This window comes from Vulpes lagopus, chromosome 1 (genome assembly GCF_018345385.1).
Source record: "Vulpes lagopus strain Blue_001 chromosome 1, ASM1834538v1, whole genome shotgun sequence".
NCBI classification, from domain to species: domain Eukaryota; kingdom Metazoa; phylum Chordata; class Mammalia; order Carnivora; family Canidae; genus Vulpes; species Vulpes lagopus.
In genome coordinates this window covers 47422681-47435938 of record NC_054824.1, presented here as the reverse complement: position 1 = coordinate 47435938, position 13258 = coordinate 47422681, and the positions used below count along the sequence as shown (strand labels likewise).

At 34.4% G+C, this 13258-nt stretch overlaps 1 protein-coding gene across 2 annotated transcripts in view; it reads right to left on the bottom strand.

Moving 5' to 3' along the window:
• The window catches only part of KHDRBS2 (KH RNA binding domain containing, signal transduction associated 2), a 555078-nt gene that overhangs the window by 14870 nt on the left and 526950 nt on the right, over positions 1 to 13258 (bottom strand). For both annotated transcript variants that reach the window (XM_041757802.1, XM_041757839.1), the window contains exon 8: positions 5691 to 5749. In XM_041757802.1, coding sequence (XP_041613736.1) covers positions 5691 to 5749 — 59 coding nt within the window. The remainder of the gene's footprint in view (positions 1 to 5690; positions 5750 to 13258) is intronic.

Below are 13258 nucleotides of genomic sequence, written 5' to 3'. Positions count from 1 at the left end.
AAAGAATGGTTGCATAATTAGTTCTTCAGTTCATACATTAAATACATTTTAATAAACAGTTCTTTCCTCTAAGAAGAGAATATTGCCGTCCATTCTTAGCTGTCAGTCTCAGAGACAATTTAGATGGTGTTTCCTATGTGAAGCATTGCTTAGCCAAGCTGATCTATGCACTATATTTAAAATGCTCCTTTATTGAATTATGAGCTATTCAGACTTACCCAAAACAATTATAATGACTCTGATAAATTAGGAAATATTTTTAAAATGCAGAAACAGATTTGGAATCCTGTAAGTCAAATATTCGTGTTCCAAAAATAAATTCAAGTTATTGGAAACTTAATACATAAATATTAATTTAATAATAAAGACCAATGAAACATTTAAGAAGTCTTAATATATTAAATATAATAAATAATATACTTATTGTATTTTAGTAATGACACTTATTTAAAGGATTTAATATTTAAAATCTTATATTTATAGTGCTTCAAGAAAAAATAGTTTAATCATTAATATTAAATTGTATGCAAATATACTGAATAATCTAGTTATGATGATGTCCAAAAGGATGCATGCTTTTCTTTGAGGTCAACATATTTGTCACTTCAACATGAATTATAGGCCTGAGAAAGACAAATACAATTTTAATCTAGTGATACACAAAACACAATGTATAAAGATTCTGAGTGTAGCATCACATCGAATGATTGGGTTTTTACTTCTGGTATTTTATTTCAAATCATTTCTAAAGGAATCCTAAATAAGAGATTCCATCTGTGACTCTTTTGAATGCAGGACCCTATTATCCTGAAGAGTATTCCTTCTTCCTTTCCCAATACCTGTTTGCCCCATTGTTCTTTCCACCAACCTGACCAAGAGAGGCAACTGATTGTGAGCCTTTTCGCTTACTGTCCAAATCTACGATGTTGCCATGAAACCGAGAACTGGGGCTATTTACTTTATAAAAACAATCATCCCACTGAGATTTAGTATCTGTACTCAGGATACAACCAAAATGTAACAGAGAGGAATTACTAATTTAGAATGGAATTGAAAAAGTAAGTGGAGATGCGAGGTTTAAATGTTATTTAAAAGATTGCACACAGTTCATTAAAGGTAAGCTATAAATTGATGCTAGTTAATACACTAGTTATGTGAGGTATGGAAAATTAATGGGAAAAAAACATCAATCTATATTTGAGATGAATAGGTCCTCAAATAAGTGCTCCACATACATATTTAAATTTTATCATCTGTCAATTTGAATATGATAGGATGAGCAACCTATCAGCATGAAGCCTGAACTTCAAGCTCCCTCCACATAATAACTTGATTCCAAAATCTGAGTGTATATAATGCATATTAATTTATTAATTAGATTTCAAGATTATGATGCTGAGCACTAACTATTTCTCAGCTTTCGACTTGGCTTTTTTCCTACTGTTTGTAGAAAATATGAGACTATGAGAATTCTCAAAATTTAAATGTCAGTTACTATGTGGATTGACCACAAGTATTTTCTTTATTTCCTGATTGTACAAAAGGAGTATCCCTTTTCAACTGATCATATTAGCAGTTATTCTGATAGCACATGTGAAAATATATTAAATTCTGCATTTTTCAAGATAAAATTGAAATGATTAAGACCTGAAATGGAAAACCTTTATTTAATGACAGGAAGGCATTAAAGGATTTTTTACAAAGCTGTCTACCTTGAGTTCTCTTTTTATTTGTATTTTTATTTTTTTTTGAGTTCTCTTTTTAAATAAAATTTTTGTGTGTCATGATGGATTAAAAAATTGGCAGAATATAAACCAAAAAGCAAAGAATAAATAAATAGAGTAGTGTAACTCAGGAGGATTTAAATTTCCTTTTTTTCAAAACTAATTTTCTATAGTGGAGGTGCATTATTTTTTATAATAAGAGAAAAATAACATATTTTAGGTGAATCAGGCCTATGTATCTGCTTAGATTTCTAAACACTGTGGCAAAAAAAAAAAATCTTAAAAAAATAAAAGCAATTTCACATGTGCATCATTTAAAACATAGTTGCTTTTTTGTTCAGAGTCCCGGATCTCTATTCTGTGGCCAAATATGCATCACAGAGGGGTCGCAATGAGCCGAGAGGGTTATGGAGAATGGGATGGACCTTAGGCTGCTGAAATCCTGACTTGTGACCAGCTCCTCCCTCAGCCCACTGTGCTGCACACATAACATTTTTTGTAAGATCTGTACCATGAAGAGAGGTTGCGACACATTCGCTAGATTTCTTTGCTTCAGCCCCTGGAATAGCGGTTCTGACTCCAACAAACTCAATAAACTCTGTCCTGAATAATTATCCTTCTGATGTGAAAATCAAAAAGGACTTCTTCTTAAGTTAGAATGCATAGAATGTTGACATATCAGCATTTGCAAACAAATAATAAAAACACCTTGAAAGTGAAGCATATTCTTGAATTAATACTTGCTCAATAATGTCAGAAAATGGCAGCGGATCCTAGTGGCCAAAGAAAAGATTATGGCCCTAAAGACTAGTCTATTTTTAGGCATGTATATGTATCTAATCTTTCTACACTAAGAAGATGGCCAATTTGGCTAACATTTTATTTAATAAAGTAGGTTTAAAAAAGTTATTCCTACTTATCTTACTCTGTCCAGACATTTTCCTCATTACTTTATTAAATATAATTTATCAACTTTTTCTGGGTGCTGAGAATTGATTATTGGTAAATTGTAATTTGACCCAGAATGAAATCTGGTGCTTATGGGCACGTGTAGCTTTTAAAATAAAAGGGGTTCTTTAGACATTGCTGCAGTGGAAGAATGAAACAATCAAGAGAGAATTATGCAAGGCCTATAGATCAGAGAGATGAGCCCCACTCTCCCAACCATGGCCCCTACACGTCCATTGTAAGATCCGAAAAGCAATAGTTTATATTCATATTCCTTTCCCTATTATCTTACGTGGTAATAATATTAAAAAATAATTAGAAACATAAAACTCATATCTTTTATTATGAGCTACACAATCAGATATCAAATTCATCCATGCCGTTATACACGTACTTCCATAAAGTAAAGCTCATAGGTGTGCTTTTCCTCAAATCATCATGCCAAGTGTAAAAAACAATGATCATATTTTGCAATTAAAAATACCAGTTTTTAAAAAGTGATTTACAAATAGTAATGTAAATTTCAAGAGATTGTTCACCAGAGTATTTCCAGGATTGAGAGCAATAGCTTGCACATATTAGCCATTAAATAAATATTTGTTACATGAGTAATGTTCTCTGACCTTCTCTTGTATCACTAGTTTATAATACGGCACAGTTTTTTGTATGGTAGCCAAAGGTTTCTCAACAACAGACAGTAGGAACAGAGGAGGGAATATGCCTATCATGTACACCATCATATTTTAAAAATATTTTATTTATTTATTTGAAAAAGGGAGAGAGAGAGCAAGAGAGAGACAGCACCAGCAGAGTGTGCAGCAGACTTCCCCTTGAGTGGGGAGCCCGATGTGCAGCTCTATCCCAGGACCCCAGGTTTATGACCTGAACCAAAGGCAGACATTTAACCAACTGAGCCACCCAGGTGCCCTTTGATTCCTATTTAAGCATATGCTTAGAACAATGCAGATTTACTTTTGTTCTCTTGAACTAAGAGAATACTGTAGCAACTGAGCCAGACCTGTGCGAACTTGTCTATCACTTATTTTTTTTGAGAAATTATTTCTGAAAATATGTTTCAGTTATTTTGGAGAATATCCCTGTCTCTGACAGCAGGGAGATTATGTTCATTTGACTGGTGCTGGAAAAGCTGGAGTCTGAGACAGAGTGAGTCTAGTGCTCATTTTGTGTTAATTCTTTATTTTTTCCTGTAAAATTCTCCAGGAGACCTTCATTCCCTTAGATTAGTGGGACTGCGGCTGGCAGGATTTAGAGGAATTTTACTAAGCTCAACATTCTTCCTTTAAAATAAACTCAAGTTTAAAGTACTAGATCCTGTTCTTTCATTCTAGGTCCACTGAACTCTGCCCCCACTCCCAACAACAAAACCAGACACGCTGGAATTCACATTCTTGCTCTGTCATTTGCTAACTGTTTAACTTGGGCAAGTTACTTACTGCTCTGAACTTCAGCTCCTTATTTGTAAACCACAGATGACAATATGAGTGTATACCCAGTATGATTCTAATAGGGATTAGATTATGTAGATATACATGGAACGTTTAATGAGGATTATTTCTGTAATCTCTAATCCTCATTACAAATTGCTGAGTACAGAGCCATAATAGGTAGGTGCTTCAGGTCTGGTAGCAGCAACTAACAGCATTCTAACCACTGATGAGAATGTAAAAACGGAAGCTGAGTCCCACAGCTGTGTTCTCATATTGACTTCACTTCTGTTGTTTAGTTTCCTCATTATAAAATGGAGATAAAAATGCTCAATAGTTCAGTTTATCATAAAAAATAAATGAGAAGGTCTATGTAAGTAAGCAGCTTATGAATGGCAATGACTGTGGGGGTGGTTTATTTTTCTACTCCTATTTCTGAGCTTGGCCTCATGATACTCTACCCAGAGAAGGAAGTCGATTCGGTAACTCTAGTTTCAAGGAGACTGCACTTCCTCCTTGCTGAGGTCTGGACCTTCCCTTCTCCATCCGTATGAAGCACCACACCTGCATCATGTGGAGCCCCAAACACATACAGTCAACATTCATGTTTTCTTGCACTGCTCCCTCATGAAGAGAAACAGAGTGGCTTTTGTATTATTTCAACAAAAATTTGGGACTGAAAACATTTAAGTGAGTGTTATTTTTAAAGGAGGTCAACTAGTGACACTGCATATGTATTTTTTTTAAGATTTTATGTATTTATTTATTCATGAGACACACAAAGAGAGGCAGAGACATAGGCAAGAGGGAGAAAAAGGCTCCCAGCGGGGTGTCTGATGCTGGACTCCATCCCTAGACCCCAGGATCAGGTCCTTAGCCAAAGGCAGATGCTCAACCACTGAGCCACACAGGCACCCCCCACCCAACTGCATATGTATTTTAAGGAAGTAAAAACTACCCTTCAAAATAGTATGATATACTATATTGATATATCACAGATACTCAATAAATCTTACTGAGTTCAATTACATTTAATCTTAAGTAGTATTTTAATTAAGCAGCATATTTTTGAAATTAATTAATTTTATAAACTGACATGCTATTTGACTATTAATTCTTATGCCAAGCATTATATGGCACTTCTGAGAGCTGTGAATCCTAGAAGAAAATAACCTGAAAGCTACAATTTCTGCTCTTAAAAGTTTCAAAATATTTTAACTGTGTATTACTTTAATGATCTTTGTGACAGTAGGAAAGACATAGCACTGTTGTCAAATCAATGAGTCAGACAATGGACACAGTGGAACATATAAGACACTGTTCAGAATGCTCACTGTTGCTGTTGAAAATGATCTATGATTGTGATTAATTGCTTTTGAAATTTTGATCAAAATTGATCTGTCCAGTTTTCTGGCACTGGCTCTTGTATGTCATATCTTACCCTGGAATTACATAAATCAATTTAGTCTGGACTTCTGTAAAAACTGGGGGTAGAAAGATAGAAGTAATTTCTGAGCTGTCAGTGACTGATGGATGTTCTGATTTTACAGATTTAGTAAAGAAAAGGTCTTACCGTAGCTGTCATAGGCATCCTCACTTACTCCATGACCGTAGTCATAGTATTCAGGCACACTGCAACAGATTTAGACAGCAATCAATGCTACTGTAATCAGGAGGAATCAACCCAGAAACTCATATGGAATTTGAAAGCAAAATGTGTGTTAAAGTAATATTTCGAATACCTCAAGTATCTCTAGGCATAAAACACAATCCTAAAAAAATATTCAGTAGGAAAGATACAGGTTATTGACAAGGAGTGCTATGATTTTGTCATGCCACCTCAGAACTTCCTTATCTCTAACCTCCAGTTTTATAAATCAAATTTCCCTTAAAACACAAGTATAATACTTCAAAATTTGTCAAGAAGAAAGTTATAAAGCTCTATTTCCAAGAAAAACTGCTACATAAGATGACCATATGCTCAATTGTGTATGGCTTTTAATGCTGTTACCTTAAGAAATATGCATCCATTTCATCTTCATTTCTAAACATTGAAATTATATTTATACTCCCCTCTAGCCCTTCCACAGTATGTCCATGCAATTTTCAAATATATAAGCAATTTATTTTTACTTAGTATTTTGCTAGATGCTTCCTTGTTTCCTTCCTCCATTACTTATTCAAGTTACTTCAAGTCTTCCCTCAGTACAATTGTCATCATTCTGTCCCACGCCAAGTTTTTCCCTTTAAAGCACCCATCTCATCAGCTTCCAAGCATTTTGTATATCTCTCATCCCCAAAAAGTCCCCCCTCACCCCCACATCTCCTTCTAATGACTATTCCTTTGCCCCATTCCAGCAAAATTTCTTGAAAAGAGGCAACTGTTCACTTTTTTCACTGTCTCTCCTTTTATATATATGCTTTTGAAGACAATCCAATTAGGTTGTTGCCTCCAATGACACAGCTTTTATCAATACATTGACATTTCAAATATAATGGTCAAGACGTGGTCCTCATTTTACATTAGCACCATGTAACACAGTTGACCATTTCCTGCTCCTTTGACCATTCCAGTTGCTTCTGAGATGTCCTCAGAATAAATATTAACTATTTATATTAATATATTCACATTGATCATTTATGAGACACTATATTTGCCCTTAAATAAGCTCCTTCATTTATGAGACACAATTTTCTCCTCAAATATGCTCCTTCATTTTACATCCTCTGCTTTTGATTTATATATTATATGTATAATGACTTTGTAAGTTATTTCAAGGTTAATAATTTCTTTTAAGTATATGAAAGTGTGGCAAGAAAATGGATCAATATCAAATACCAAATTGTATAAGGACTGAGGTACCCTAGGGTTAGGTTGAAAGGAAAGACACAAAAACCTAACATTTTGTGGTTATCATTATCCCTCAGAGCAATCCCATAGGTCTCATCAGATTAAATACTTCAGATTTCACTGATATTAAGAGAGCAATAGGAAAATACAAGCCTATACATTAGAGGTGAAAAAGAGGCAGAGAGAAGCTTGGCCCTCTTTACCTTTCTGGGAGGCAACTGATAATGCACTAATTCAATTTTAGTGTAAAGTAGTTGGAAAAAAATAAAAGACTACCAAGCCAAGGCTCCATTTCCCAGAATGTTTATACACAATTTATCTAGGAAAAATATACAGTAATATGTTTTTCTTCCCATCCTGAGACTATGGAAGTCTAAGGTCACGGATTAGTGATGGGATATTTATCTCTTCTCTCAAATCCTAAGCTTCATATAAGTTATACAACCTGATTGAGAACCCTCATTGATATGTAGCAAATTCCTGAGAGTTGTTACATGGGTTCCCTGGATGATCAAGAAATGGCAGTCATGAGAAGATGATTTAATAAGCAGCATTCCCATTTAGAGAGATGAAGAGAAAATGAGGACATTGACAGCAGCTTCTATCTTTGTCATAATCAATAATTTTTCTGTGAAAAAGCCTGCTCATTTTTCAAAGTGCTGTTTGAAGACCACTAGCTCCAAACACTCTCTAGTGACATGTCTATGTTTCTTACTGGGTTTCTATTTTAATTTTAATTAATGAAAGTAAGAGACAGGAAGAAGAAAGTAGTGAGAGAGACATGACAAAGCAACTGTGGCTATTGTGTGTCATAAATGACACATACACCAGAATGGAGTTTGAACTTTCAGCTACTCTGAAAAAGGTAAAGTAGGACATAGAAGACATTTGTAAGATAATAGATAATGCAAAATAATAGATAATAATCATAGTGGACTCTGTCAGAGTCCATACGTTTGCTCACCCACAGATTACCTCTCATTTCTTCCACAGGAGAACCTTTTGTGTGGACAAACAGCTGCACAATGAATGAATACATTGCTCAGCTATCCTTACAATTAGATGTGCCCTGTGACTGAGTCAGAAAACATGGGATGTGCACATGTGTGAGGGTGGCAACCTTGAAGTTATCTCCAATTTAATGACAAGCTCCTTGTCTTGGACTTGTGCACTGTCACCTCCTCAGTTGGTAGAATGCACTCAAAGTGATACTGTAGCAGGAACCATGCAAATAAGGAGAGTGTCTTAGGAAGTTGTGGACTGCAACATGGGAGGAACTTTTGTCTCTAAATGATGATCATGTTGGAGCAGACTTATTGTAAGTCACTGCCTACCTCAGGGATTGTTGTGAGAATTTTTTTTTAACTTGTTTGAGCCACTGAACTTCGTATCTGTTACAACAATTTAGTCTAACAAAGAACTTAGTATGTACAAGTGTAGAACTGCCATTAAAATCCCCAAATATTGGGCATTAGCTTAGTGTGAGATGGAGAGTGCGAGGGAAAAAATATAGTAGGGTAGAAAGCTAGATAAGCCTTGTTATGCCATTGCCTGAGAAAACTTGGAGCAATGGGCTATAGGTCTGCATATATTTTGACACTACAGGAAAAAACCAAACAATGCCCAGCTGTTCATAATCCTGCTCCTTTTAGAAAGGTTTACAAAAGTCATGAGCTTAAGTAAGAATGGGCCAATTTACCAGAAGAAACAAAAATGAATAGAACCTTGTTAGAGAAGTTATCTCTGCCTGATTTATGTGTCAGTTCTATAATTTAAAACGAGAGAGTGTTCAGAAATTTAGGGCTTAACAGGATTGGAGAAGTCAGCTGTTTCCGTATTCCAATAGGAAGAGATGAGTGTTGCTCAAAAATGCCCTCCTCTCTTTTCATTAGACTACACTGTCATATATGAATGATCCCTAGAACAATTCTCAGATCCCTGAACATGAACAATCAGGAAACATGCTGTAAAATTTTGAAATTCCCAACAACGATATGGTATACTTGACTCAGTTTAGATGTGGCTATGGGTAAGACCATTTATCCACTAGAATAAGGAAGAACCTTCTAGTAAACCTGGTATGACCTCCAGAAAAGAAAACCAAGGTTGCCAGATGCACTAATCAAAATATTATTTCAATACTGTTGCTTAGGTGTCTTTGCTTGTCAAGATTTTATAATTTTTATTGTCTATGGAGCCTTCAGTGTGTCTCAATGAAAGTTTCTATTCTGGTGATGCTGTTCCTTTTCTACCACTTTATACTGGATATTAAGAATGAGGAAGAAAGTTGACAGCAGAAAAGATAATCTGTTTATCATTTTATAGGTTGCCAGACTTTAAAGAATCACATCAAGACCTAATGTATAGGTTTGTATACTTCCCAGTGATTCTGGATTTTGAGCTAGTTGCAGTGACTAGAATGAAACTTGGATTTTCTCTGTTGAGTAGAAGGTAGGCATCTTTGTTTGTTTTAATGAAAAGAAGGATATTTACTTGTACTTGGATGACTAGAGTGTTGGACATAGAAGACTTCTAGCTGTATGCCTCCAACTCCATTTGTCTTTTCTTCCATAAGAGAGACTGACCATCTCAGGACTAACTACATTTCCTAGTTTCCCTTATATTGATGGCAGTCAGGCACAGGATGATGTGTAAAAGTTTTTTAATGATCTGCTTAAGAATAAAGTCCTTTGTCTTATACTTCTTTTCAACCTTTATGTAACTGGCTAGAAATGTGAATGATTGGGGCCAGAGATGGTATAGTGAACTAAATCTTTTTGTCTCCCCAAATTCATATGTTGAAATCTTACACTCCCCATGTGATGGTATTAGGAGGTGGGGCCTTTGGGAAGTAATTAGATCATGAGAGTGGAGCCCTTATAAATGATTAGTGCCCTTAGAAATGGAGACCCCAGAGAGCTTTCTTGTGTTCTTTCTACCATGTGAGAATACAAGAAGACATAAATCTGCAACCCAGAAGAGGGTTCTCACCAAAACCCAGCCATGCTGGGACCCTGATATGGGACTTCTAGCCTTCAGGATTGTAGGAAATAAATTTCTATTTTATAAGCTACCCCATGTATGGTATTCTGTTATAACAGCCTAAACTAAGAGAGCCACCATTCCTCTAGCCTGAGTCCCTAAATGGTGTCATGGAGCAGAACCCACCTACTAGCCCATGTTTATTATGTGTGAAGGAGATAAATTTTTCTCTTATTTGGGCCAGTGTATTGTAGATCTCCTTACTAAGGAAGCTATACCCAATACCCCAAATGATATAGTTGACAATTGAGGCAACCCTTTAAAGATGAACAGACATCCAGTAAATATTTGTTGAATGAATAAATGATTAAATAAAAAAATTCAAGAAGACATGATTGTCTTTGAACATGAATAATCTTAGAAGATTTTGCTATAAATATCTTTATAAAACTTTGTGCTTCAGAAGGGATGTCTAGTTACATTGATAGCAATGAGAGCATTGAAAAATGAAACACTTTTATTTTCTGATATGAATGGAATTCAGATTAAAAGTTTAAAAATAATGTAACTGACCAGTGTATCTGTGATTTTTATATTCTATTATTTTTCAACTTTAAAAACATATATGATTTGACTAGAGAAAACATTATAGTGTTGGCTCTATCCTTTTCACGTCATTATTTCAGAAAGCTACTATTTCATTACATTTGTTTCATTTATCTGTTGTTTAATAATGTTGAAATGTCAGTAAAAGTGGACAAATGAGTTCAGTCTAAACACAACCTGGTTATTTAATTTTCAGTTTAGTTATCCCTTCTTATATTTAGAAAATATAGTCTTCAAGGTATCTAAACACATTGTGACAATTCTGGAAGTGTTAATTAAAATGACAATTATTGGTGATTTGGAACTTAATTACTCTCATGGTTTTAGCAGATGAAATTTTCCTAGGAACTGGCATATATATAAAATCAAGATATAGCACGTTAGCTGCAATGATTCATTAAACTATATCTAATTATTAGTAAAACTCTCCACACTATTTTGGCTTTTTGATATCAAGATCATAGACACTAATAAATATTTGGAAAAAAATGTGTATAAGTAAGCGGAGTAAAGGAAGCAGGAAAAATATCAAGTTAATTTATTAATTGCAATTTTTAAAACTAGAACAAAATCAGAGATGGAAAATTTCAGTTCCTTTTTGGTGGATAGAGGAGTGTTTTATCCTAAATAGACTGTTGGCAGTTTACTAAGACAACTAATTAAATGGCATTGAACACAACAGAAAAAATTAAGATGAAATGTGGATTCTAGGAAACCAAATGATATTGTCACCATAATCTGGCTGTTTTTCTGAGAACCTGTGACATAATGACACTTACGTTTCCTTAGTGCTTCACAATCTAGCAGTTGGTGTTCATGTTCATGTGGCAGGAGAAACCACACTGAGATTAGTTTAGAAGTCATTGAGACTAATCACGCTTGTAAAGGAAATATTTTGTACATTACGTTACAAAGAGAGATACTGACTATAAATTAAATGAGAACACTGCTCTATAAGATATGTTCGTATTATCAAACCAGTCAGACTGGTATAAGTGGGAAAAAATAGAGGATGCAACTTTAAAAATCCAACTATTAAAATTCCACTTTACAAATACACCATGGCTTGTTGAGGTCCTCCAAAGATTAAAGCTCCCCCTTCATAAGTTCCATTGGGTTTACTTTATGCCATGTTGTCTTTCATTTTGACCTTATTTTGATTCTTGAGTAAGCTGAAGATTTGTGTCTATGAAGTAGGAAAAATAGATGAGGATGAGCTTTAAATAAAGTTTCATTAATTATTTTCTGAATTGAACAAGAGTAAAAACTACAAAATAATATTTTAGAAGAAGGGATAAAGGGACTTGATTTATGTATTAATATGAAAGATTTATAATTTATAGCTGCCTAATTTTTATTTTTTTTTTAGAGAGAGAGAGAGCATGTGAGCAGAGGGGTATGGGGCAGGAGAGAGAGAGAATCTTAAGCAGGCTTCATACCCAGCATGGAGCCGAACACAGTGCTTGATCTCATGACCATGGGATCATGACCTGAACTAAAATCAAGAGTCAGACACTTAACCGATCAAGCAACCCAGTACCTCTTTCAAACTATTTTTAGCACTTAAATACTCAAAATTTGCAGCCTTAAGCATTTATGCTGAAACCTTGTTATGTTGTGTGTTTATGCTGTATTTCCAGAAATATTTTCCAAATAAAGGTAAGTTTTCAGCCCAACTCTCATCCTCAAATTGAAATTGGTAGTTTTTTATTTTTATATACACTTATATGGTGATCAAATCCTTCTGTTAAATTTCATAAAGTTCCATGAAAGTGCTACTTACAAAGCTGTAAACCTAGCGTGTAAATTATGATTGTAACACACTAGTACATTTTGAAAAGCAACCAAATGTGCTTGAATTTTGATAAGTAAATTGTACAGATGAGTGGTGGTCTCTGAATCCACTGCCATAATTAATAATACAGAAGATAGTAGTGAAGACTCATAATATTTACTGGGCTGCTACCAATTAATTTCAAGAGTTTAGAAATGAAATACTCTGGACTATTAGTAAAACTGGTAAATGTAAAACACAATTATGATATATCCAGTCATAAGGAAAAAATAGGAAAGAAAACATATACCATAATTGCTTATTATGAGTGAATCCACCTATGTATAGTTTAAAGTTCTTAATCTCAGCTTTGAGATTAAAATAACATATACCAATAGCATTAGAAAAAATATGGGATTTAAATATGAAAAATATATAGCTTAATTACTTAAGCAGCATTATGTGCTCATAATTTATTACTTCATTTTCTATTCAAGAATTTTTCCATTTAGAAATTGGCCTTTATTCTGAGGGCAATTGGAGAATTAAAACATAGAAGCTAACTTTCTGATACTAGAAATTAGTGCTCACATATATGATCATTTACTTTTTTAGGAATTCACTATCATTGCATTCATTAGTAAACTCAACTGTGTAACTTATATATTCCTATTACAGAAATACTCAAAATAAATTTTAAAGAAATGAAATGCTCTTAAAATATATTATTCATATGTTTAATTTTTTTAAATATTATTTTTATTCATGAAAGACACAGAAAGAGAGGCAGAGATATGGGCAGAGGGAGAAGCAGGCTCCTGGCAAGGAGTCTGATGTGGGACTTAATCCCCGGATCTAGGGATCCCGCCCTGATCCAAAGGCAGACACTCAACCACTGAGCCACCCAGGCATCCCTATATTTATGTTT